Source organism: Dipodomys ordii, unplaced genomic scaffold (assembly GCF_000151885.1).
Source record: "Dipodomys ordii isolate 6190 unplaced genomic scaffold, Dord_2.0 Scaffold13, whole genome shotgun sequence".
In the NCBI taxonomy this organism is placed as follows: Eukaryota; Metazoa; Chordata; class Mammalia; order Rodentia; family Heteromyidae; genus Dipodomys; species Dipodomys ordii.
Window position 1 is genome coordinate 22,578,423 of NW_012267229.1, and position 23,608 is coordinate 22,602,030.

The 23,608-nt window shown below is 47.7% G+C and overlaps 1 protein-coding gene across 1 annotated transcript in view; it reads left to right on the plus strand.

The window, feature by feature from the left end:
* Tox2 (TOX high mobility group box family member 2) overlaps positions 1 to 23,608 on the plus strand; it is a 62,551-nt gene that overhangs the window by 9,006 nt on the left and 29,937 nt on the right. The window contains exon 3 of the mRNA XM_013010710.1: positions 16,158 to 16,403. Coding sequence (XP_012866164.1) covers positions 16,158 to 16,403 — 246 coding nt within the window. The remainder of the gene's footprint in view (positions 1 to 16,157; positions 16,404 to 23,608) is intronic.

A 23,608-nucleotide genomic window follows, 5' to 3' on the forward strand; every position in this document is an offset into this window, starting at 1 on the left:
CTGGGAGTGTCACAGTCCCCAGTTTCACATACCCATTCTGTTGAAAAAGCAGAAATCGGGCGTCTTGGGGCCCCTCCAGAATGGCACAGGCTTTTGAGATTCTAGAGGCTCAGGAGCCTGGAATCCCCTCCTCCACCCCTCCCTTACTGAGCTTTAGACAGCTCGTTAGCTTTTAGCTCTTTCTGGCCATGGCTCTTGCGTTGGTGAATGGATGCTCATAGATACCCCAGTGAGCCTGAGGTTGGATCTCTTCCCTATCTGCCTGAATGCCTAGAAGGGACAACATTACTTCTGTCCTTAACACCAGAGAGTGATCCTCCCCTCCTACTAGGGTCTCGCTAATGCAGAAAAAGGTCAGGAGACGAAGCCAGGGACAGAGTATCTCAGTGTGTGTCTAGATGGCTGGGTGGCTGTAAGGAGATGCTGTGGGTCAGATGGGCCATCAGAGAAATGACACAAGAAGACAGAACTTGGTGTTTCATGGCTGGCAGACCTTGGATCACGACCAACTTTTTTCACAGACTCCATATTTAGAAGACCCTCAAAGTGATAAGCAATGCATTTCCACCCAGCGTTCTGATTCCAGTCTTGAATGCTGAACATGAGGTGTTACTAAAGTGCCCGTAGCACAGGTGATAAAACTGAGGTCACACCGAGAGTGAGGCTGGCTCCGGAAACCACGCAGAGGAGAGGCCAGGCAGCTCTTACCTGATGTACGTTATTTCTAGATTACATTAGCTGCAGGTGGAAGGCGCTTGTCTTAAAGTGTGCTCAGAAAGGTCTTTAAAATCACAAAACTAGTAAAGAGGGCTCCTGATCTTTTCTAGCTTGTTGGAGACCCCCAGCCTCTGCCATCTGACTGCCCAAGGTTGTTCAGGCCCCTGACCCTTGAGCTCATTCCTCTGGAAAGGCCTTTCTGGGTCTGACAGCTCATTCTTTCTTCTGTCGTTCATCTGCCCCAAATCTGAGGCTCTGAGGGGAAAAGGAAGGACCGAGAGTGGGCCAATGCCTCTGCCTGCTCCGGGTTTGGAGAAGAACCCTGGGGAACAAGGGGGTGTGGAGTCTCGCGGCAGCCGGGGGCACGTCTGTGTTCCTGGATCTGCCTGTAGGACCCTGAGCAGATGACTTGCCTTGTCTTGGCTCCATTTTTCTACATCTGCAAGATGGCCGTGTTAATACCCACCTTGCAGGTAGCTAGGAGACCCAGAAGTGGGCGTGAGCTCATCAGCTCGCCGGAGCTGGTGGTGGAAGACGTCTGAGAAGTCATTCTACTAGAATTTACAGTGAGGGAAGACAAGCAAACTAGGGGAGGAGCTAGGAGAATGTTGGCTCTGTTTTCCATGAACATTTTTGCTCAGGACTGAGACCAGATGAATGAGGCTTGTATTTCATATAAACGGAAGCCGAGCCCACAGCCTCACTCCAGCATCCATTTGGCAGGTGGCAGAGTCTGTGTGCCCACCAGTCAGCCAGGCCATTGTCACAAGGGCGGCTCACAAGACTGGGGGGCACTGGGGTGCAGATCCTTGATGGGGGGAAGGATTCTTGGGTTTGGAGAGGAGAGGGTAGGAGGCTGGGAGGAAGTTTTGCTTCACACTGAGATGCGATTTTCCTTTTTCATGTCCCACAAAAAAAGCCCAGAGTTGAATGTCTTGTAGCTGCTCAAGGCCTTCAGACTTAACTTCTTTCTGCTTTTCTTCTGTGTGGGCTGGGGCTAATAGTGATATTCGTGCAATGTACAAACATGGAACAGTTCTTTGGATCTGCTCCTGGACGAAGTAAACCATCATTGGAAATAGCAAAGGAAGCCGATCAGGGGAAAGCTAGGGAAGTATTTTTAAATTTATAAACTAATCGCCTAAACTAGAGAAACTAAAGGAGACAGCAAGTACCAGGCTGACAAGGATCTGGGGGAACTGTCGGTTGGTGGAACCACTGCAGAAAACCATTCTGCTGTATCAAAAGCTGAACATAGATTTCATGACCGGCATTTCTGCTCCATAAATGTCTTCCTATTTTCATGAAAAGAAGTATCAAAGAATGGTCTCATAAAAGCATCAAACCAGAACTGATCCAGTAGACTGGATAAAGGTCAGTAGAACAGTCTTACCTGGTAGAATACTATACAGCCACGACAATGCATCCATTTGTAACCACCTTCATATGGATGGACTAAGAAGGAGCCAGATGACAAAACAGAACATTTTGTCTGATACAAAGCACACACAGGCGAAATGAATGCATGTGGGCAGATATGCAAGCTGTGGTTTCCTAGTAGGTGGGTAGGGAGAATCTTTGAAGCCGCTAGATAATTCTTTCTTCCTTTCAAAGCTGTCTGCTTTGAGCAAATGCACTGTGCACTTTGCTGTTGGGGTCGTGTGTTTCAATACAGCACCAGATGATGGAGGCCTGGTGTTTGCCCCAGTTTCTCTTTTAGAGCCTGGCAGGAATGGGGAATAGAAGGCCTAGCTGGCTTTGCTCATTTGTTTTCCTGACTGACGTGTTCCCACTGCGATGTGATGTACTGACCTTGTGGCCTGGACAGTTGACTTAACTGCCTGGGATGGGACGAATTCCTTCAGCTGCATGGTGGATGGTGGCGGCTCTCAACACCACTGCTGTGCCACGGCTCCCACCGGGCGGCCAGGGCCATGAGCTTCAGAATTCTGAAGGGTCCCAGCTGTGTAGGCTGCAGCCTTCACCTCCATTCCTCTGTGGCCAGAGTTCTAGGACGCATTCACAACACCAACATCTCCAAGTGTGTGCGCGTGCGTGCTTGCGTGTGTGTGTGGTTTTAGTGGTGCTCTGCTGGGACATTGCTAAATCTGGTGACTGGAATATTGGAAAGGACACACGGGAGTTTCATATGCACACTGCATTCATGTGAGCATACTCACAGTGCGTCCCTCTCCACACAATAAGCATTCCCATGTGACTCTTGGAAAGTTACTGAAAGTCTCAGTGCCTCAGTTTCCTCAATGAAAGGGGACTAATAATGACTCCTGGCTCTTGGGACTGTTGTGAGCATTATCATGTATGTGCAATGTAGACAAGCATGAGAGGTCTTTTTTGTTTTGGTTTTTTGCCTTTGTTTAATGATTACCTGCTTTGTAACCTGAGAGTTGGCTTATGGTAGGAGCTGAGTTCCCGCCTGAGATTCTCACAGGCCTGATTCACCAGCAGGTGTGCAGGTCTGCAGATCGCTTGCTTGGATGTATGGGGACACAGGGTTGCACACACACATAGCACATTGCAGGCTGAGATGTTTTGAGGCAAGGTACATCACCTTCCCCACACGGTCTGGCGGGTTAGAGAGTCTGGGCTCAGGAGATGCCTATGCCCGGTGGGCACCAGCACAGGCCCATGGGGAGAAATGTGGAGAAGAGGTAGAGGGAGCTACGCTGCCTGTGAAGACTGGGAGCCCCGAGGCTCAGGGTCACACACGAAGCCAGGCCCTTCCTTTCATAGAGACACAGAACCACTGTCATTAAGGCTTCCGACTTCAAGACCTAGACTTTTAAAAATATGTTCTGATTCCTTGATAGTTCCTGCAGGTCAGCACTCCAGGCATGGCCTGGCTGCCGTCTCTCAGGAGGCTGTATGGGGTGTGGCAGTGAGGAGCACGGCTTGTCGCAAGGAGCGCCCTCTGGTGGTCATTGGCAGAATCCGGTGCCCTGGCACTACACTGCTGAGTTGGTCGCTCCGTTCCTTAAGATGTGTGTCTGGGGGCAGATTTCACATCACAAGATCTCCCATTTCTTTTGCATGGAATAGACATGGTGATGGCACTTACTTCACAGATGAATACTTGCACGTATGGGAAGCATGTAGAACAGGGACCCACATCCACAGGTCCTATAAGTGCTATAGAAAAGCTTTCTGCTGTTACTGCAATTTTTTGGGGGGTGTGGGGAGGCTGGGCTGAATCTCAGGACCTGGGCACTGTCCCTGAACTCTTTTGCTGAAGGCTAGTGCTCTACCATTTGGAGCCCACAGTGCCACTTCCAATTTCCTGATGATATATAGGAGATAGGAGTTTCACGGACTTTCCTGCCCACGCTGGCTTTTGAACCACAATGCTCAGATGTTAGCCTTCTGAGTAGCTAGGACTACAGGTGTGAGCCACCAATGCCTGGCTTGTTACTGCCTTTTAAATATTTTTTATTGTTATTCTAAAGGTGATGTACAGAGATGTTACCATTACAAAGTCAGGTAATAAGTACATTTCTGTATGGACAATGTCACTTCTTCCCTCGCTCTCTCCCACAAATTGTATAGTTCATTTTCAACAGTTTCAACGAGTGCCACTGCTGTATTTGTTCACCCTTTGTTCCTCCATTTCTGTTCCTCCCTTTACCCTCCCAAAGACAGGTACATGAACAAACAAGACAAAAAGAAATGAAAATAGCAACAAAGGAAAAAAAAAACCTCTTGTTTCCATTTCCTGGTGTTCATTTCAATAAACATGATTTTGTCTGATCAGAGTCATATTGGCATTGAGCCTTCCTGTTCCTCCCTAATCAAAGGAGGCTTTGGTCTCATTTTGTGTGAATGTCCATAGAGTCCTGTGTAATTTATCATGTCCCAATGTATTTTAGATCTAGCTTTTACCTGCAAGAGAAAACATGCACCATTTGTCTCTCTGAGCTTGGCTTACCTCACTTAACATGATTCGTTCCAGGTCCATCCATTTCCCTGCATTTTTTTTAAGCTGTAGAGAAAGACAGGCCAACATGAAGACAGAGGCTGGGCCACCTTTTCACGAGGAACTCTGTCCCAGCACAAGCCTGGCTCTTGGTGGCTTCTCTGTTAAACTTTAGGGCAGTGGTTGATCCGTGAGTCACAGCCCCCTCCTGGAATGCTTGGTGGTCAGACTCCAGGAGGAGCAAATAGGCCTTTCCCTTCTGCTCAGAGCAGGCCTCACTGGCCAGTTCTCACGCAGTACCTCCTGGGAAGGCAGATGAGATTGTAGCGGAACTGTCCATGAGCAACTGGTCACCAGGAGTTCAGTGGCCTGAGCAGAGAGCCCACACACCCAGGGTGTGTTTGGGGTTGGGGTGGGGTTTGCAGCGGGCTCACTGGGCCTGGCGTCAGGTGAAGTGGAGAGTCAGCCCAGGCTGCTGAGATCTTGTTCCAAAGGCAGCTTGCGTGGCCAGAGCCCGGATAGGCCAGCATTCCCCTCAGCAGCGGGGAATACAGACATCCTTGCTCCGCCATTTGCAATGCACTTGCAAGAGCCATTCTCACAGAACTTCAGAGCTTTTGTCCACAGGCAGCTGGCTTGTCATGCTTTTAGGCGACGCCACTTCTGAAGTTTTTCAAAAGGTAGAAATGGAAATGGGAGGAAAAAAAAAATAAAATAGCTGTAAATAGACATATCTCTCCCCCCCACCCCGGAGCTATTTTAGCACAGGAACAACTAGAAAGCCTACTCATCAATTTAAAAAGGCTTTTAAAAGCAGCTCGGCCTTGATGCCAGCGTACCTGCAAAAACCAACGGCAGGGAAAGGAAAGGAAAATTGAGTTTGAAAAACTCCCTGGTCTGATGTCTTCTTTGAACAGCTGGTGCCTCGAGTTCCAGGAAGAAAAATAAAAGGCATTGACTTGGCCAAGGTCCCAGCCTGTCCAAGGCAGAGCTGGGACTTGAGCTTTCACAAGCAGGTAATTTTGAAGGATTAGGAAGCTGGAGGGCCCCTCATGGTCCCCTGGATGCACATGTTTTGGGCACTGGCTCTCTCCGGAGAAGGCTGTGCGGTGCTAGGCTGGGAACCATAGCACCTGTGCTTACTCCCACACGTCTCCACTCAAAATCCTATTTACTAAATCACCTACTGCATGCAGGCTCTGAATTAGAATCTTGAACAAAGCAGCCAAAGACCCCACTCCCCCATCCTCATCCACCATACATTCTTTCACTCAGCAACTGTTTATTGAGGGCCTACTTGGTGCAAGGCACTGTCAGTGCCTGAATGGTGGAATGTGTATTCTAGCCAAGGGCGTACACACGAATTGTTTGTAAAATACATCAGGAGGAAAAAGTTCTGAAGGCAAACAGCAGGTCATGGGACTAGCTATTGCCTCCTGACCTGTGGTGGGGGCGGGGGGCCTAGGCAAACAAGGTGGTCAAGGAAGTTCCTGCTGAGAAGGTGACATGTGAGCAAAGATTTGAAGAGGTGAGAGAATGAGACCTGGGAAAAACCATTCTACTGGGAGCAGCCAGTGCAAAGGCCCTGGGGTGGAACTGTCGGGCATGTTTGAGGAATGTGGCTAGACAGGAAAGAGGGAGGATGAGAATCAGGGTTGACATGGTCCAGAGCAGCTCCTGGCCATGTAGGGCATGGATGGAGTGACCCAGGCCTGAGACAGGACGCCCTACTTCCTTTGGAAGGCCCCCAACCCTGACACGTTGGCAGGTGGGAAGGGCGCTAGCTTTCACATGCCCTGACATCCCTTTCAGTGACTTCAAGGGGAATCTCACCATCTCAGAATGTTTTAAAGCTAAAAGAGATTCCATTTCTGCCCATGGTGGGGTGGGAAAGCAAGTCCTGAGTTCAAATCCCATGTCTGGGAAGAGTTAGCATTAGATGACTTAGCCACATTAGCATAAGAGTGGTTTTCTTTTTCTCCCCTCCCCTCCCCTTCCCTCCCCTCCCCTCCCCTCCCCTCTCCTCCTCTTCCTCTTCCTCTTCCTCCTGCTCCTCCTCCTCCTCCTCCTCCTCCTTCTTCTCCACCCTCCCCTCTCTCTCTCAGTGGCAGTACTGGGACTTGAACTCAGGGCCTTGTGCTGAGTCTTCCATCAGAACATCCAGAGAGCTAGATAGATGGCTGTGGGGTTATGAAAATGTTACTGAAACTGGCGAGCACATGGCAAGTCTGCTGCTGGCTGGGAGGGTGAGCTGGCTCCGCTGCTGCTGGATGGGGCTGCCTGGCTCCGACAGCCTCTCCTCATTCCCCACCCCAGCCCTGCCGTCCAAGCTCTACTGCATGGCCTCTGCCTGAGCCCAGGGAAAGCCAAAATCCCAAGATCCTGGGTGAATCACTCAAGTTGTCTAAACCTCGTTCCCAGGTAGGGCTTTAGCAAACAAAGCCTGGGGCGAATGCGTCTGTCTGTCCGTCCTTGCCTATTTATTACCAAGCCTCGGCCTGTTCCAGTCCCAGCGTAGGGTCAGGACCAGCCCAGGAGTGACCATGGCGCCCGGAGGGGTAGGCAGCCAGGGAGGGCAGTGGCCTCCCTCCTCCAGCCTGATAATCCTGCCTGGAAAGAAAGGCCTAAAATCTATCCCTATTTCCTCTAGCATCCCCCTTGGATTTTACCAATGTGGCTTGTCCATGCCTATTTGGCTTCTGTGTATATTAGCTCAGTGATTGATTGATTGATTGATTTTCAAGAAGCATTTTAGTGCAGTAAAATAGCAGATTCTCAGAAGTCCTATGGTTCGCCAGGTCTGATAGGCCCTGATCTAGGAATCAGAAAGATTCGATTAAACATCTCAGCTGTTAAACACAGGGACATCAGGTGAGCGATTTGACTCTGTCATTAAGGACACAGACATGCCTGGCACAACTGCGTTTCATCCCCCCACAGAATCCATCAAATCCCTGCACACGTGACACGTGGCAGCTCTAAGACCCCCTGCTCCAGTTAACTGGGTTGGATAAGAAACCATTTTCCGGGCTGGGAAGGTGGCTCAGTGGTAGAGCGCTTGTCTTGCATGCATGAGGCCCTGGGTTTGATTCCTCAGCACCACATACGCAGAAAAAGCCAGAAGTGGCGCTGTGGCTCAGTGGTCTTGAGCTGAAGAGCTGAGGGACAGTGGCCAGGGCCAGAGTTCAGGCCCCACAAAAGACAAAGAAACCGTTTTTCTTGTTTCTGGAAACCACAGCTGAGAAAGAGACTGAATGACACCGCAGTCCAAGGGCCCTTTGGAAGTGAAGGACACTATTAAGTGCTACCCCTGGGGAAGAGGATAGAGAAGGCTGATGTGGGCTCACTTAGTGGATGTATGCTGAGCCCAGTGTGATGTGTTAGAACAAGCTTACATTCAGGTACGCAGAGCTTCCTGTTCCCGGAGAAGCCATTATCCCTCTCACACCTCAGTTTGATTTCCTCCTGTGTAAAATGGGAATGTTACTGCTCCTGCTTCCCATCTGAGGTCTGTGTTCCTTCTTGTATGTTGTGGGACAGTTGTATATAAACCCCCTTTGCTGTGGCCCGGTGGCCTAGCTGAAGAACATGGGAAGATCTGGTTCTGGGGCTTGAACTCAGGACCTTACACTCTCGCTTGACTTTTTTACTTAAGGTTAGCACGCTACCACTTGAACTGCAGCTCCACTTCTGGTTAGTTGGAATTAAGAGTCTCATGGACTTTTCTGCCCAGACTAGCTTTGAGCCTTCATCCTCAGATCTCAGCCTCCTCAGTAGCTAGGAATACGGGTGTGAGCTGCTGGCACTCAGCTTGTTTCTTATCTAGATGTACTTTCCATTTATTGCTCTTTCTTCTACTGCTGACTTTTGGTTATTGTGTTATTCTGTTTCTATCTGTTTGAATTGAGTACTGAGTTTATTTAGCTTGTCTGTCTTGTCTCTACCAAAGTTATTTAGGTAAGAAGTATAAATTTTTTATTGTTTGTGGGTCAAAGACTTAATTGAAGTTGTCTTACAATTTCAGTTGTAATTTCCGCCTTAACCTAAAAGCTACTTCAAAGTTTGCTCTTAAAGAATGTAGTGCAGAGCGCCAGTGGCTCACGCCTGTCATCCTAGCTACTCAGGAGGCTGAGATCTGAGGATCACGGTTCAAAGCCAGCCCAGGCAGGAAAGTCGGTAAGACTCTTTATCTCGAATAAACCACTAGAAAACTGGAAGTGGTACTATGGCTCAAGTGGTAGAGTGCTCGCCTTGAGCTGAAGAGCTCAGGGACAGCGCCCAAGCCCAGAGTTAAAGCCCTACAACTGAACAAAAAAAAGCCAAGAACGTAGTGTTCAGAAGAGTCTCTGTCCTTCCATTTTTTTTCCTTCTCCCTCTTTCTCTCCTTTGTTTGGATCGTGTGAATTACTAGGTTGGGGCACCTTTTAGATCTTGGAATGTGGACTGTATCTTTCTTCTGTCTTCTGAAAACTTGGAGATTGTCTTTGTAGCTAGTACACAGCTGTGTTTTGTAAGTATTCCACAGACATCAAGAGTGAATGTGCCTTAGAGATACATCAAGAAGGTAGCTGGGCAGCAGTAGCTCATGCCGGTAATCCTAGCCACTCAGGAGGCTGAGATCTGAGGATCATGGTTCAAAGCCAGCCTGGGCAGGAAAGTCCATGAGACTCTTATCTCCAATTAAGTAACAAAAAGCCAGAATTGGAGCTGTGGCTCAAGTGGTAGAGTACTATCCTTGAGCAAAAAAGCTCAGGGACAGTACCAAGGCCCTGAGTTCAAGCCCCAGGACCCCTCCCTCCATACACAAAAAGAAGGTAAATTGTTTTATCAAGTCTATTATGCTTATATCTGTTCACTGACTTGTCAGTTTTTGAAGAGTTGTGTTAAAGTGTCTCAGCTTGCTTATGGTTTTGTACTCTTAATGGCTTTTAACATTGTATATTCTTGTGCTTTATCAGTCTACATCAAAGTTTATATCTTGTCATTTCTTGATAGTGGGTTATATCGTTTAAAATGTTCCTTTTGGTCTCTTTTAATGCTCTCTGCCCGTAATTTGCTATTTCTATATTTGTTCGCTATTAATTTTGCTCTCTGCCCTTTATATTTGCTCCACACATCTATTTATTTTTAACTGCCCATGTCACGTTGTTTTGAGAATGTCTTCTAAATTATGTATGCTCTATTCATTTATTTTATTTTGTCAGCACTACAGCTTTTTTATGTTTGTTTTGTTTGACTTGGTTATTTTGAGATTGTCTCACTGTGTGACCCAAGCTAACAGAACTCAGGGTCCTCCTGAGTGCTGGGATTACAGGTGTGTGTCACCATGACTGGCTTGAATTCACTTATTTGGATTAAAATATTGTTACATTTTAAGAATTTGAAATCACTTCTATTTGTTGCGATTACTAATATTTAGTACTGTCTGTCATTTTCAAGAAGAGTATTAGTATTCTCATAATTCATTCCCATTTCCTTTGAAGAGTTTGGTGAGTTTAATTATGTTCTCTTTTTCTTTTGTGCTCATTGAATGGGATGGAATTCTTGCCTTCCTTTAAATACCATAACAAAGTAGTTAATCATTCAATTTGTCAAAGTTTCGAGGCATAAGTTTAACATGGAAAAGTCAGTTGTGTTTGGATAAACCAAAAAAGAAGCAGGAAAACAGCTCAATGGACAATGACATCCAAAGAATGGAGCAGGAGGGAATAAGTTCAACCAGGGAGGTAAAAGCCTTGTGGACCGGAAGCTAGAAAGCACTGGGGAAGGAGCTGAAGAGACCTGAACAGGAAATAATAGGAAGAAGCCCTGGCCCAGGACAGGGAGACTTACAGCTAAGGGGGCCATGCAGAGTCCACCTGCTCCATCCCACAGCGCCCAGCCTTCACAGCGGGAATTTGAGACCCCTACCAGCAAATAGGGTATGAAATTTCTAGGGGCTTGACTAGTAACAGAACCCTTGCAGAAGGTTCCAAGTTGTTACAGCTATCATAGTTAAGACAGTGTGGTCACAGGTGTATGGTACGAGTATGCAAGCCAGTGTCCACAACCGTATTTACCCCACACATGGAACCAGGCATGGCCAGCGTGGGAGGTGGAGGCAAGAGGATTGTGAATTTGAGACCAGCCAGGCAAGCTAGCTTGAGACTCTGTCTGAGAAACTGTGCAGGGCAGGATGCTTTTGGCTCGTGAGTGTAATCCCACTTATTTGGAAGATGCAACAGGAGGATTGCAGTTCAAGATTTGCCATGGCAGAAATAAATTATCACCGAGCACTGGTGGTTCACACTGTGTGTGAAACACAGACAGCAGGATTGTGGTCTGAGACCAGCCCTGGGCTCACCTTATATGTACAATGCCCTGGGCTCAATTCCCAGTACTGACAAAGAGACAGGGAGAAATCAGATATAAAATTCATTATTAGATCCATTCTAGCCGGGCGCTGGTGGCTCACGCCTGTAATCCTAGCTACTCAGGAGGCTAAAATCTGAGGATCATGGTTCAAAGTCAGCCCAGGCAGAAAAGTCCATGAGACTCTTATCTCCAATAAACCACTAGAAAACTGGAAGTGGCGCTGTGGCTCAAGGGGTAGAGCGCTCGCCTTGAGCTGAAGAGCGCAGAGTTTAAGCCCCATGACTGACCAAAAAAAAAAAAAAAGATCCATTCTTCACCATGATTTTGAAATGGGGGGGGGGGGGAACTGCTCATTTAGAAATACTACTTGCCAGCACTGGCGCTTACTCCTATAATCCTAGCTACTTAGGAGGCTGAAATCTGAGGATCATGGTTCAGAGCCAGCCCGGGCAGGAAAGGTCGTGAGACTCTTATCTCCAATTAGCCCCCAGAAAACTGGAAGTGGGGCTGTGTCTCAAAGTGGTAGAGGGCTCGCCTTGAACCCAAAAGAGCTCAGTGCCCAGGCCCTGAGTTCAAGCCCTATGACTGACCAAAAAAAAAAAAGAAAAAAGAAAGAAAAAGAAATACTAATTTTACTATGAAACATTGAGACATTTACAACTGGGGAAAATGGCCTCATTTTTCTCCATTTGCATCGCACATAACGTTGATTCTCAGTAGTTCACTAGGCATGAATGAATGTCATGCTAGGTACAAGGTCAAGACTTCTATGTCTGCTTCTCGGGGAAAATTGGAAGCATCACCTGTAAACTGGGAGCAAAGCCAGGGACCTCAAAGCTCTGCTGCTATACGGGGAAGGGGAGAGAGGGCTGTGAGCGAGACTCGGAAGCACCAAGCTGCTGTCTTATGAAATCTCCTTGGAACAAATGTCATCTTCCCTTCTAACCTCTGCCAGAGTTGGAGAAAAGCTGGATTGAATGAGACAAATGAAAAGTTTTTAACAGAGTAACTACATGTTTTTATGCTCTAATGTTTATTCTAGGCTACCTGTTCCTCACTGGAGATTCAGAAATATTTTTAAAACACTGTAACCTTTCCCTAATTGTGGTCTTAATTAAAACCGTTCTGCTTGGTAATCATTTTCATTTCCTCCATTAGTTGTACAAGGAAAGTTTCATTGTGACATTTTCATGCATGTAAATAATGTATCTTCACCCCCTCCTTCATTCTCCCCGTTCGCCTTCTACCTTCCTAAAACAATTTCAACAGGTTTCACTGTTCTGTTTCCGTATATGCAAATGAACTGTTTGGACTTTATTCCTCATTCTCCATCTTTGTTTAGCACTCCCACTTTCCCAACAAATAAACATTTGTCTTGGAAAGAGCCTGTGGTGGCAGGGGGAAGGACATGGAGACAATGGGCTAGAACTGAAAAAGCAGGGAGGGGCTGCACATCATACAGCTGTGGCCAGCTTCATCTGGCAAGGATGCTGGACCAATCATAGAGAAAGAAATAGTCTCTTTGCCAAATCATGCCGGGTCCACTGAGCAGCCATGTGCTGGACTCTGCCTGTTGTCCTATGCCAGCAAGAGTGCTTTTAAAATGAGTCCATGATAGGAACAAACTGCTAGGCTAAAGCCATTATTAGAGGAAAACATGAAAGTAACCCATCATTACTTAGATTTCTCCATAAGTTCTTGGATCTCCATGAACAATAAGAAACCAGATGAATCTGACTCATTCTAGCAAAGGACTTTCACATTCCTAAGGACACAGTCAAGAAAGGGAGAAGGAGAGAAAATACTTGCCAATCACTTGTCATAAGGGCTTAGTACCCAGACAGTATAAAGAACTCTGACAGTACAGTGATAGGCAATCCACAACCAATCATTTGTAGGCAAACGAACAGACATTCCTCCAAAGAAGATATGCAAATAGTCAAGAGATGCATGAGAAGATGCTCAGTATCATTTATCTATAGGAAAATACACATCAAACTAAGTGAAGATACTACTTCATACCACTAAGGCCTTCCGTGTCCTCCCTGCCTCTAGCAGTCGCTCCCTGCATCCTGCCTTCCTGTCCGCCTCCTGTAGTCATTGCCTTCACGGGCGCTAAGGTCCCTCCTCCCAGCAATGTGAGACAACCTCTGACCCAAGAGCAGATCCCCTGGTCTTTGGATCTGTCCAGCATGCTTGCCATCTTGGGATCAGGGTGTGGAAAACTACCACTCTGTCCTTGGGCCACACCAGAGCTTGTACAGATCAGGCACTTGGTACCTCTTTTCTTAGTTTCAGGAGGGAGGTGGAGTGGACGGTCTGATACTTACAGCACTTCCACCATCTGGAGTAGCTGATGTGAGGCTTAGGAGGAGGACTGGCACTGGGATGGGCAGAGCACCCTTCCCAGCACAGACTGTGCGGAGTGAGGATTCCCAAGTCCTGAGTCTGAATCTCACGGGTTATATAGCACCTCTGCCGTTGGAGCTCCATCTTCCTTGTCTGTAAAGACAAGGCAGGCACCACTAAATGGACAGCATGTATAGAAATGTGGACGTAGAACTGGCACACAGTAGGGCCTTCAAAAGTGAACAGCATGTATGAAAATGTGGGTGTGGGGCTTTGTGGAGATTGTGTATGGAGATGTGACTGTGGGGTCTGTACACAGGCTCTAAGTGGAGATCATGTATGGAAATTGGCTGCGGGACTGGTATACAGTATGGCCTCTAAGTAGAGATTATGTATGGAAATGTGGGTGCAGGACTGCTGGTACACAGTAGGGCCTTTAAGTAGAGAGCATGTATGGAAGTGTGGTGTGGGGCTGGCACACAGTAGGGCTGTCAGGGCTATCAGTCTCAGGTTGGCTTGTGCTGAGGTGCTTGAGGATTTATTGCACTCAGAAGAGGCGTATGTGTTTGCACATTTACTTTCAAGTGCGCTAATTGCCTCTTTAAATGAATTTTCATCATTGTGTTGTTTCAATATTTGGATCCAAAGTGTGCTTACTTTTTTCAAAAGGCTTCTGGACAATTGGGCAGGTTCCGGTTTGGTGGAAGTTTGACTGAAAAGAATGGATTGTGCAATCACTTGACAGTCACTGGGTACCTGTCCTGTACCAGCCCTTGTTCTGGACCACGGAGACAGAAACAGGTGGCAGATGACAGACAGTAGGTAGCTGGAGGGAATTAACAGCCTGCTGGGAGGAACAGACACAGAGACACATGAGTGACAGCTAGGGACATCTGCCCATTTTGTGGGTGCTTGCTGTGTCCCAGATACTGGAGACCGGACAGACTGAACCTGGGACCTCATGGAGCTTAAAATTACAGTGGGGGAGGGGATGGATAGAGGACACGAAAAGAAGATGAAGATGTGGTAATGCACACTATGGTGAGAGGAAGTTGGAGGCGCAGGGTGTTGTCTTGCTGTAAGATGGGCAGGCAGGTTAGAAGGCTGCCTGGAGGAAGTGACTGAACAGGAGGAAAGGGCTGGCGAGGGGAGGGGGCTCTGTTTTCTGAGGCAGTATCATCCCATGGATGATTCCATGTGAGGTGCTTAGCCCCCTGGCCTACCTCGGGAAGACGCTGAAGACAGATGTCACCCCACGATGCACAGACGTGTGACATGAGAAGGAGGAGCATTCACTAGCAAGGTTGCTGAGCCAGTGAGTGGCTGGGTGCCCGTTCTTGTCCTTGGAGAAGGCCTTAGTGTCTCCAGAATTCCAGCAAGCCCACAAAGGATGCAGTAAGAGCTGACACTCAGGGCTGATCACGCCAGCCACCATCCCGAGCTGTTTCCATTCATTCATTGATTCATTGGCTATGTGCAGCCACCATGTAGAGACGTACTACTTACCTTCTTCTTCACAGATGAGAAACTGAAGCGCAGAGAGAGGAAGTAATGTGCCTAGAATCACATTCTGGAATGAAGTGGCAACGTCAGGATTCGATCCTAAGCTGTCTGGGGTCTATTTGAGTGTTGCTAGTTTGAGAGAAAGTCTTGCTGTGGATCCCAAACTGGCTTTTCTCGCCTCAGGCTCCCTAGTTCTGGGGACACAGGCATGCCCCACCATGTCTGGCTGCTGTCTGCCTCTTAACTACTACAACTGCCCTGACTCCTGAATAAAAGTGACCATAGTACTCCCTCTTCCCCTCCCACATATACCTCCAGGGTGGTCCCAAAGGTTAAGTGAGATATGTGTTTGCCTTTCTACCCTAAGGCCTGACTTCTATTCAACAGGTTTTTTTTTTTAATGAATAGTTCTTGAGTTCATATTTCTTTGACCTAAGCACTGAGGACAGCAAGCAGAAGTCACATTTAACATGAAAAAAAATGTACTGGAAGTCAACCTCCTCTGACTTCCGGGAGCCCTTCGAAGGAGGAATGCCAGCAGTCCTGGGTGTACCCGTGGGGTCTGATCTGCTCAGGTTTTTATCTGATGATGTTTTAAGCTACTAGAAGATGCATAAGCCAATCTGTTGCTGCAGGGCGAGTAGCAGTGGGGAGGTGATGTGTTGGGGGATGAGAGGTGGCCCAGGTAACACCGTGCAGAGAATCGTGGGTGTGAGGTTGCATCCAGGCTGGTCACTGTGGCTGATCACCATAGGAGGAGGGATAACGCAGCGAGCATGGGAGAAAAGGCCCAGCACAGCTCCTAGTGCCCAGCATGGGCTTCTCTGGGAATGTTTGAACCGCTTAGCAAGAAGAGAAAGACAAACAGGTGATGGTTGGGAATTCCTAAAAGAAAAATCATCCAGCTGCCCAGAAAGAGCCCTGGGGTAGCCCCTCCACCTACTTCCAATGGTCTGTTCTTCCCCAGGGGGACCTGAGCCCCCATCCATGAGGTAGTGACTATGGGAAGATAGATCCCAGGTGATAGAAGATCGGATGGGAAATCGGGGAGGGGGATGTGCAGGAGGCAACCCTGTCTTGCAGGAAGCCAGGCTTTGGCCTCCAGAGCCTCTGGTGGGAGGGAGGAGTCTGAGTGAGTCAGGAGGCCTGAGACACACTGCCTTGCAGAGGTATCCCCCTTCGCCTGGCAGGGCGCCTCTGACTGTCGCCATTATGGACTATGATCAGTGGGGCTGGGTGTGTTTTGCAGTCTTCAGACCACTGACCAACAACCCCCCTCCACCTCATGCCCCTTCTGATGTTTTAGACCTACAGCAGCCAGAGCGAGAACAATGAAGACTATGAGATTCCCCCCATAACACCGCCCAACCTCCCCGAGCCATCACTCCTGCATCTGGGGGACCACGACGCTGGCTACCACTCTCTGCGCCACGGCCTGACGCCCAACGGTCTGCTCCCCGCCTACTCCTACCAGGCCATGGACCTCCCCGCCATCATGGTGTCCAACATGCTGGCCCAGGATGGCCACCTGCTGTCAGGCCAGCTGCCCACCGTGAGTGCCTGTCTTCCTGTCTTCCTGCCACGCTTCCTGCAGGATGGGATGGAGAGACATGGAATTCCAGGGCTGGGAACCCACGGGGGTGGGAGGGTCTGGGTTCCATTGGGCAACTGCGTGGAGGGAAAATGTCGCTTCTGCAAAAAGCTCTGTGTCTTAACAAATTGGGGTCTGTCGTATTATTTCTAATTTTTATTTTTAACCGCTTTATTGAAATGTAATTCACATGCTGTATGATTCACATGGGAAGTATATAATTCGGTCGCTTTTCATAGATCGATGGCGTCATGTAGCCATCTATACATGGCATTTTAGAACATTTTTATCACTCGGAGAGGAACTTGTAACCATTTGTGTGTGTGTGTGTGTGTGTGTGTGTGTGTGTGTGTGTACACATGAGCTGGTTCTGGGGCTTAAATTCAGGACCTTCTGCTTTCCTTTAGCTTTTTTCTCTCAAGGCTGATTGCTCTATTACTTGAGCCACACCTTCACTTCCAGCTTTTTGCTGGAGATAAGAATCTCACAGGGCTGGGAATGGGGATTATGAGTAGAGCGCTTGCCTGGCATGCATGAAGCCCTAGGTTCAATTCTTCAGAACCACATAAACAGAAAAAGCCAGAAGTGGCACTGTGGCTCAAGTGGTAGAGCGCTAGCCTTGAGTCCAGAGAGGCGCAGGGACAGTGCCCAGGCCCTGAGTGCAAGTCCTACAACTGGCAAAAATAAAAGAATCTCACAAACTTTTCTGCCCAGGCCAGCTTTGCCACTTGTTCCTCAGAACTTAGCTTCCTGAGTAGCTGGGATTATAGAAGTGAACCACAGGCCTACTGGCAAAAACGTATACCTTTTATTTATTGCTCCCAATCCATTCTTACAACCTCCAGCCCAAAGGATCCCTATTTCCTGCCTCTTTCTCTGTGCTTATTCTGGATGTAACATAGAAGTAGAATCCTGTCTTTTAAGAAAGGTATCTTGCGTAAGTATCAGGGAAGGCGGTAGTTCGAGCTAGAGTTCAGGGGTGTAGATAGGAGCTTAGCAAATGCCTTAAGTGTTCATCTGTATGGTCCACAATGTCCCCAGAGGTGTTGTTCCTGGAAAGGGGAGCAAGGCCATCTCAGTAATGCCCTGTCCTATTGGCTCTGATCTCAGAGGCTACCAGTTCATTTCTTGTGGTCCTCTGTCTAGCTACCGAGCCCCATAGACATGTGTGGAGTCAGATTTCCTCCTAGGAGAGGATGCCTGCCAGCAGGAATCGTGGCGAGTATTAGCATCAGGCTCCTTCTACCAAATTAAATATGCTCAAGGCTTCTTCCTCGACTTCAGCGTCTTAACTGATTAAACATTCATTTCCGAGACAAAAAAGAGTCAATTTAGTATGAAAGATATATTTTGCCAGTTTAATTTAAAGTGCTGCACCTCCATCTGACCTCTATTTTCATAACTCAATAATTTTATCCAGTGTTGATTGTCTCATTTTGAGAGAGATATTGTATGTATAAATCAGGGTTTCTAAAATACCCAGAGATAAACACACACACACACACACACACACACACACACACACACACCAAGAGTGGAATTTATTAGGGAGCTTCTGTTGAGTCTAAATCGTTGATTTTGGAGATGGTACAATGGTACTGTACCCCGCCCCTCCTCACCCCTGGGGTGGAGTAGGGAGGAATTATCCTTGGCAGGCATAGATCCAAGCTCCCTGGGAATCTCTACCTATTATGGAGCCAGAGGAGTTTGGGGCAGGTGGAGGCTGGGCAGGGCCCACCCTTGCCATGAATCCTAATGATCCGGGGGAAACAGGGCTTCCTTAGGTCAAGCCCTTGTGTCTCTGCAGCTGTGTGGTCCAGTCTGCAGCACAGCGTTGGTACAAATCTTCTCTAGGCATTCTCCCAACTTTGAGTCTTGCTGGCTTTTCCAGGAATCTTAAACAAGTCCCCTTCTCTCATTGTATCCCTTGTATCCCTACGAGATGGTGGTGGGGAAACTTTCTCTGGTAAAGGAACATCATTGATTTGCCAACTCTCCTATATCTCCAACTACATGGGTGGAAGGGTTGATATATCGCCGCCATCACCACTCATGGTACTCGCTGGGGGTGCAAATCTGATCAACACAGATCAACATCCTAGTGCTGAGCTTTAGAGCCTTTGTGCCCTGGGTCCTGGTGTTTCTTTCTGAGCATCTTACCAGGATACAGGCCTGGGCCCTCCCACCTCTGTGTGAGGGCCTTTGCAGGCTGCTGTCTTGGGATGGCTGCTGGGAGCAGGAACAATACCTTAGTTGCTTCAGCAGTGGTTCTCATGGGAACCTACAGGGCCTGGAACCTGGGGAAAGAGCCTGTGTGTCCACTCAAAGAGCTCTTCACATACTCCTACCATTGCCCCTGCCCTTCCTTGTCAGGGCTGCTCCTCATCAATCTCCCCTCCCCGCACCCCTGCCCCAGGGTCAGCGTGTCCCTTTTTGATCTGCATGAGTTGAGACCCAGGAGATCCCCTCCATAGCCTGAGGCCCAGGGACAGAAGACTTGCTGTCCCTCCTCACAACCATCTAGATTTCTGAGCCACTGCAGGCTATAGAAGACCCTGAGTCCAACCAATTATCTTTATCATTCTCCATGCATAAGTTCTTTGTTTTTGTTTTATGATTGTATCAGTCAGCTTTTGCTGTGTAACAAACCGCCCCAACACTTGGAGGCTTAAAACAGCACATTGTGATTCTTTCTCCTGGACTATTTGGGTCAGCAAAGTGGTCCTTTTGACCTGAACAAGCTCAGATCGTTTCTGGGGTCAGCTTGCACCTTGCCTGGGGCCCCCAGTCTAAAATAGTCTGAGTCACAAATCTCTGCCCTTGGCTCATAAAAACTATAGAGAACCATGGAGGAGACTTGACTGTGAGTCCCTCCTCCCACGGTGACTTGGGTTTGTGGGGTTCCTAGGCACATCAAGAAAAAGCAAACATCCCCTGGATGCAAACACTTCTCAGACTTCTGCATACTTAGCACAAGCTATTCTCCCATTGGTCAAAGCCAGTCACATGGCCATCCCCTGAATCATGAATGGAGAAATGGACTCCACTTCTTAAAGGGATAGGTGGCAGACTCACCCCTTGCACATAGGGTGAAAGGTCACTTCCTTAATATCCTGTGATCACATTTGCTTCCAGGGGCGGGGAGGGTCTTAGTTTTCTTGACATTTTGTTTCATCCACTAGTTACAGTAGGGTCAGGCTGATGTGAGTCCTCACCCCGCCCTGGAACCCAGAGCTAGGCTGTCCTCCTCCCCGAGCCTCGGTTTCCTCCCCTGTGTGATGAAGGTCAATCAAAGGTGCATGCCTTGTAGGAACTCTGGAAGTTTCGATGGTCAGATGTGGGGAAGAGGCACACAGTAGGTGTTTAATGAGTGTAAGCTCCTATGTTTATTAATGCAGTCAATTTATTGGCATGACTTGGTAGCCCAAGTTTTTCCAGAGCTGTAGGCATTGCTGGGGCAGTGCTTAGGCTGCCGCAGAGGTGGGTTGAGAAAGCAAGTCAGAGGCCGAGTTGGTGGAGCCACTGGGAGCTGGCAGGGTATGTTTATTATTCTGGGACTTGGGTCAATGCTTTGCTTAAAAGCAACAGCAAAAGCCAGGCACTGGTAGCTCATGCCTGTAATCCTAGCTACTCAAGAGGCTAAAGATCTAAGGGTTGCTGTTCAAAGCCAGCCAAGGCAAGAAGGTCCATGAGACTCTTATCTCCAGTTAACTGCCAGAAAACTGAAGAAGTAGAATGCTAGCCTTGAGCAAAAATTACTCAGGGATAGCTCCAGACCAACCGTCCTCCCTCCCCCCCCCAAAAAAAAGCCACAGCAAAGATGCCAGATATACAGTGACTCATACCTGTAATCCTAGTTACTCAAGAGATGGAGATCAGAAGGCTCTTGATTTGAAGCCTAATCTGGGCAAAAAGTTTAGTGAAACCCCATCTGAGCAAACAAGCTGGGCTTGGTAGTGCCTGTCAATCTAGTTATGCTGGAGATTTAGGTAGGAAAATCATGATCCAAGGCCTGTCTTGGGGGAAAACCCCAAGTCCTTACCTGAAAAAAAAAAAAGCAAAAAAGAGCTAGGGGTGTGGTGTACATGGTAGATCACTTACTTACTAAGTGTAAGGTCCTGAGTTCAAACTCTCATATCAAGAAAGAAATAAAGCAACAGCAAAGTGACAGCCATTGGTTTCATGGCCAGAGAACAGGCCTTCCATGGTAAAATCAGGGGTGTCGTGGTGTCTCTCGAGGGTAAGAGTAGAAGATCTCCAAAATGGGCCCTAGGAGGGTCCTAGAAAGGCGGTAGAGTAGAAGGTCCAGAGCCTTCCTTATATGCACGAGAGTCCGGATAAAATTCTCATCCCTCTGTTTTTCAAAGGCAGTGAGCGAAAGAAATATGTCTTTTTACATTTTCTAAAACTCAGAAAAATGGCTTTAAACAGCTTTTGCTCCCCGGCTATAATTATTTATTTTCAAACACCCCTGCAGTGGATAGCTCCGTTTTCTTATCCTGTACTCCTTTTGCTCATAAATGAACCATCACTTCAATAAATCATTATGAAAACAGAGACTAACACCGGCTCTGAAAGGTTGAAAGATTTATGTAACACATTTATGTTTCCCATTTTCTCATTCTGCTACTCTGCTGCAAAAGCTAAGCTAATAAAAGCTGCTATTAATATTTCCTGTTGCCTAGCAACCCTAGAGCGGGAGTAATAGCTTGGGCTAGAAAAATAGATGACCGATAAGGAAAAATTCAATTCTTTTATTATCTCAAGGGAAATGGCCTTTTACTAGAACATTATGATGTACGAGTGTGAAGTTGAACACAAAAGATTTTTGTGTGTGTTTGTTTTTCTATTTTTAATGAACATTATTTTACTTCCACTAACTCTTAGAGGGCTCCTTTTGTTTTCTTTTGCTCCTCCCAACACTCCATCTCTCATGCTTAATTTAGTAGCTATAGTAGTTAAGAATCTGTTGGCATGTTTTCAGTTTTAAAGGGTTTTTTGCAAAGGTTTACAGCTCGGTCACAAAAATTCACTCGGTTAAAACTCTAAGCAGTGAGAAGCCAACACACAGTCTGCTAGTCCAGATTTGGTAAGAGAAGTGAGATGCATGTTTTTGGCCGGGTGCTGGTGGCTCACGCCTGTAATCCTAGCTACTCAAGAAGCTGAGATCTGAGGGTCGTGATTCAAAGCCATCTTGGGCAGGAAAGCCTTGAGCCTCTTATCTCCAAGTAACCAGCAAAAGACCAGAAGTAGCAACTAGGTGCTGGTGGCTCATTCCTGTAATCCTAGCTACCCTGGAGGCTGATATCTGAAGACTAAGATTTGAAGCCAGCCTACCATAACAAAGTCCATAAAACTCTTACCTGCAATTAACCACCAGAAAACCAGAAGTAGAGCTGAGGCTCAAAGTGGTAGAGTGCTAGCCTTAAGCAAAAAAAAAAAAGCTCAGGGACAGTACCTAGGTCCTGAGTTCAAGCCCAATGACCAACAACAACGAAAAAAGCACCGTAAGTGGAGCTGTGATTCAAGTGTTAGAGCCAACCTTGAATGCAAAAGCTAAAGGACAGGACCCAGGCCCTGAGGTCTAGCCCCAGTACTGGCTGGCACACACAACCTAGGAGCACTGTCTCTTTTGCTCTAAAGTTTGGGGTGTTCAGAAATGACAGGGATGGGGCACCTGCTCTATTCAGGCCTGAAGCCACTGCCTCCTTGCAGCAGTCCTGAGGTGGGTAGCATTATTGTTCCCATTTTTCAGATGCAGAAACCGAGGCTTGGGATGGTCCAAGAGCAACCTGAACTGCATCATGTGCCATGTCCCACCTTCGTTGTTCAACCTTAGCGCCACAGACATTTGGGTGTGATGATTCTCTGTGGTGGCGGGCTGGTGCCCCTGGCCTCTGGTATCTCTCTTTGGTCAAAATTAAAGCCAAAGATGTTTCCAGATACCATATTGTCCCTTGGAGAACAGAAGTCGCCTGTTTGAGAACCCCAGCATGCTATTCCCTCTGCCTGGAAGACTCTCCCCTTGTACCCCCCAGTTCCTTGCTTGAGACCTGTTTCAAAGGTTGTGCCCTCTCTCAGGCTCTCAGGGTCCTCTGAGCTGAGACTACAGGGAGATACATGCAGCTCCAGCCTCCTTGATCATCCAATTAAAGAGAATGCCCAACAACCCAAATGAGAAATTCCAAGGACCAAAAGCAACCCAAAATAAAACCATAATTCAACATATCAAAAGTTGGCATCAAGATGTGGAGGCCATCTAAATGCACAGAATACTTGGCGGTAGACTGGACTGTCAGCCTGGGACAGCCTGAAGGCCTGGCCCATGAGGTCTACCTCTCTCTGGCAGCAAGGGGCTGGTTAACCCTAAGTGCCTGCTGAGGACTAAATAGAAGGCCGTGTTGAAGGTCTCATTGCTAGAAAAAGAGCAGAGCCAGCGCTTGATCCCAGGCTTCTGGCTCCAAGTCCAGAGCTCTCAGCACCTTGTAGACATGGATGGAGTGAGCCTCCACTGCCTGCAGAGTGGTACCCAGGCCATGGGCGATTTAGGGATGCCCTACAGTGCATGGTCTGGGGGTGGGCCAAGGACTAGAAGATCTGTTTGCTCTTGGTATCACTGGGTCCTCCCTGTGGCCAACTCTCTTCAGCCTCACCATGCCAGGCAAGAGCTGTCCACTGGGATGTAGTATCACAAACTCCAGACCACTACAGCTAGCCTCTGAGCCCTGTTTGTCCACATGTGGTCAGAAGCATTGCCTTAGCCTTTTGGCTGAGACTGCAACCTCTCAAGAACTTTTCCTCGATGAATGGATAGATTTTCTACAATCGTAATTGTCTTACATTTATTGAGCACTTACAATGTGCCTGATTGCTGCTTTATTTCTGTATATTTGTTGTCTTCATTCATCCTGGAGCCTATGAGGAGAAGGTGATGTAGTTGCTATGTTACGGATGATGAAAAAGAGATTCAGAGAGGTAAATGACTTAACTATACGGTTATGGAAATGTAGTGTCCCATAGGTTTTCAGTGGCTCATACCCATAATCCTAGCTGCTCAGGAGGCTAAGATCTGAGGATTGTAGTTTGGAGTCAGCCCAGGCAGAAAAGCCCATGGGACTCTTTATCCCTAGTTAACAACGTTGGTTAGCAAAATTAACTAACAGCAA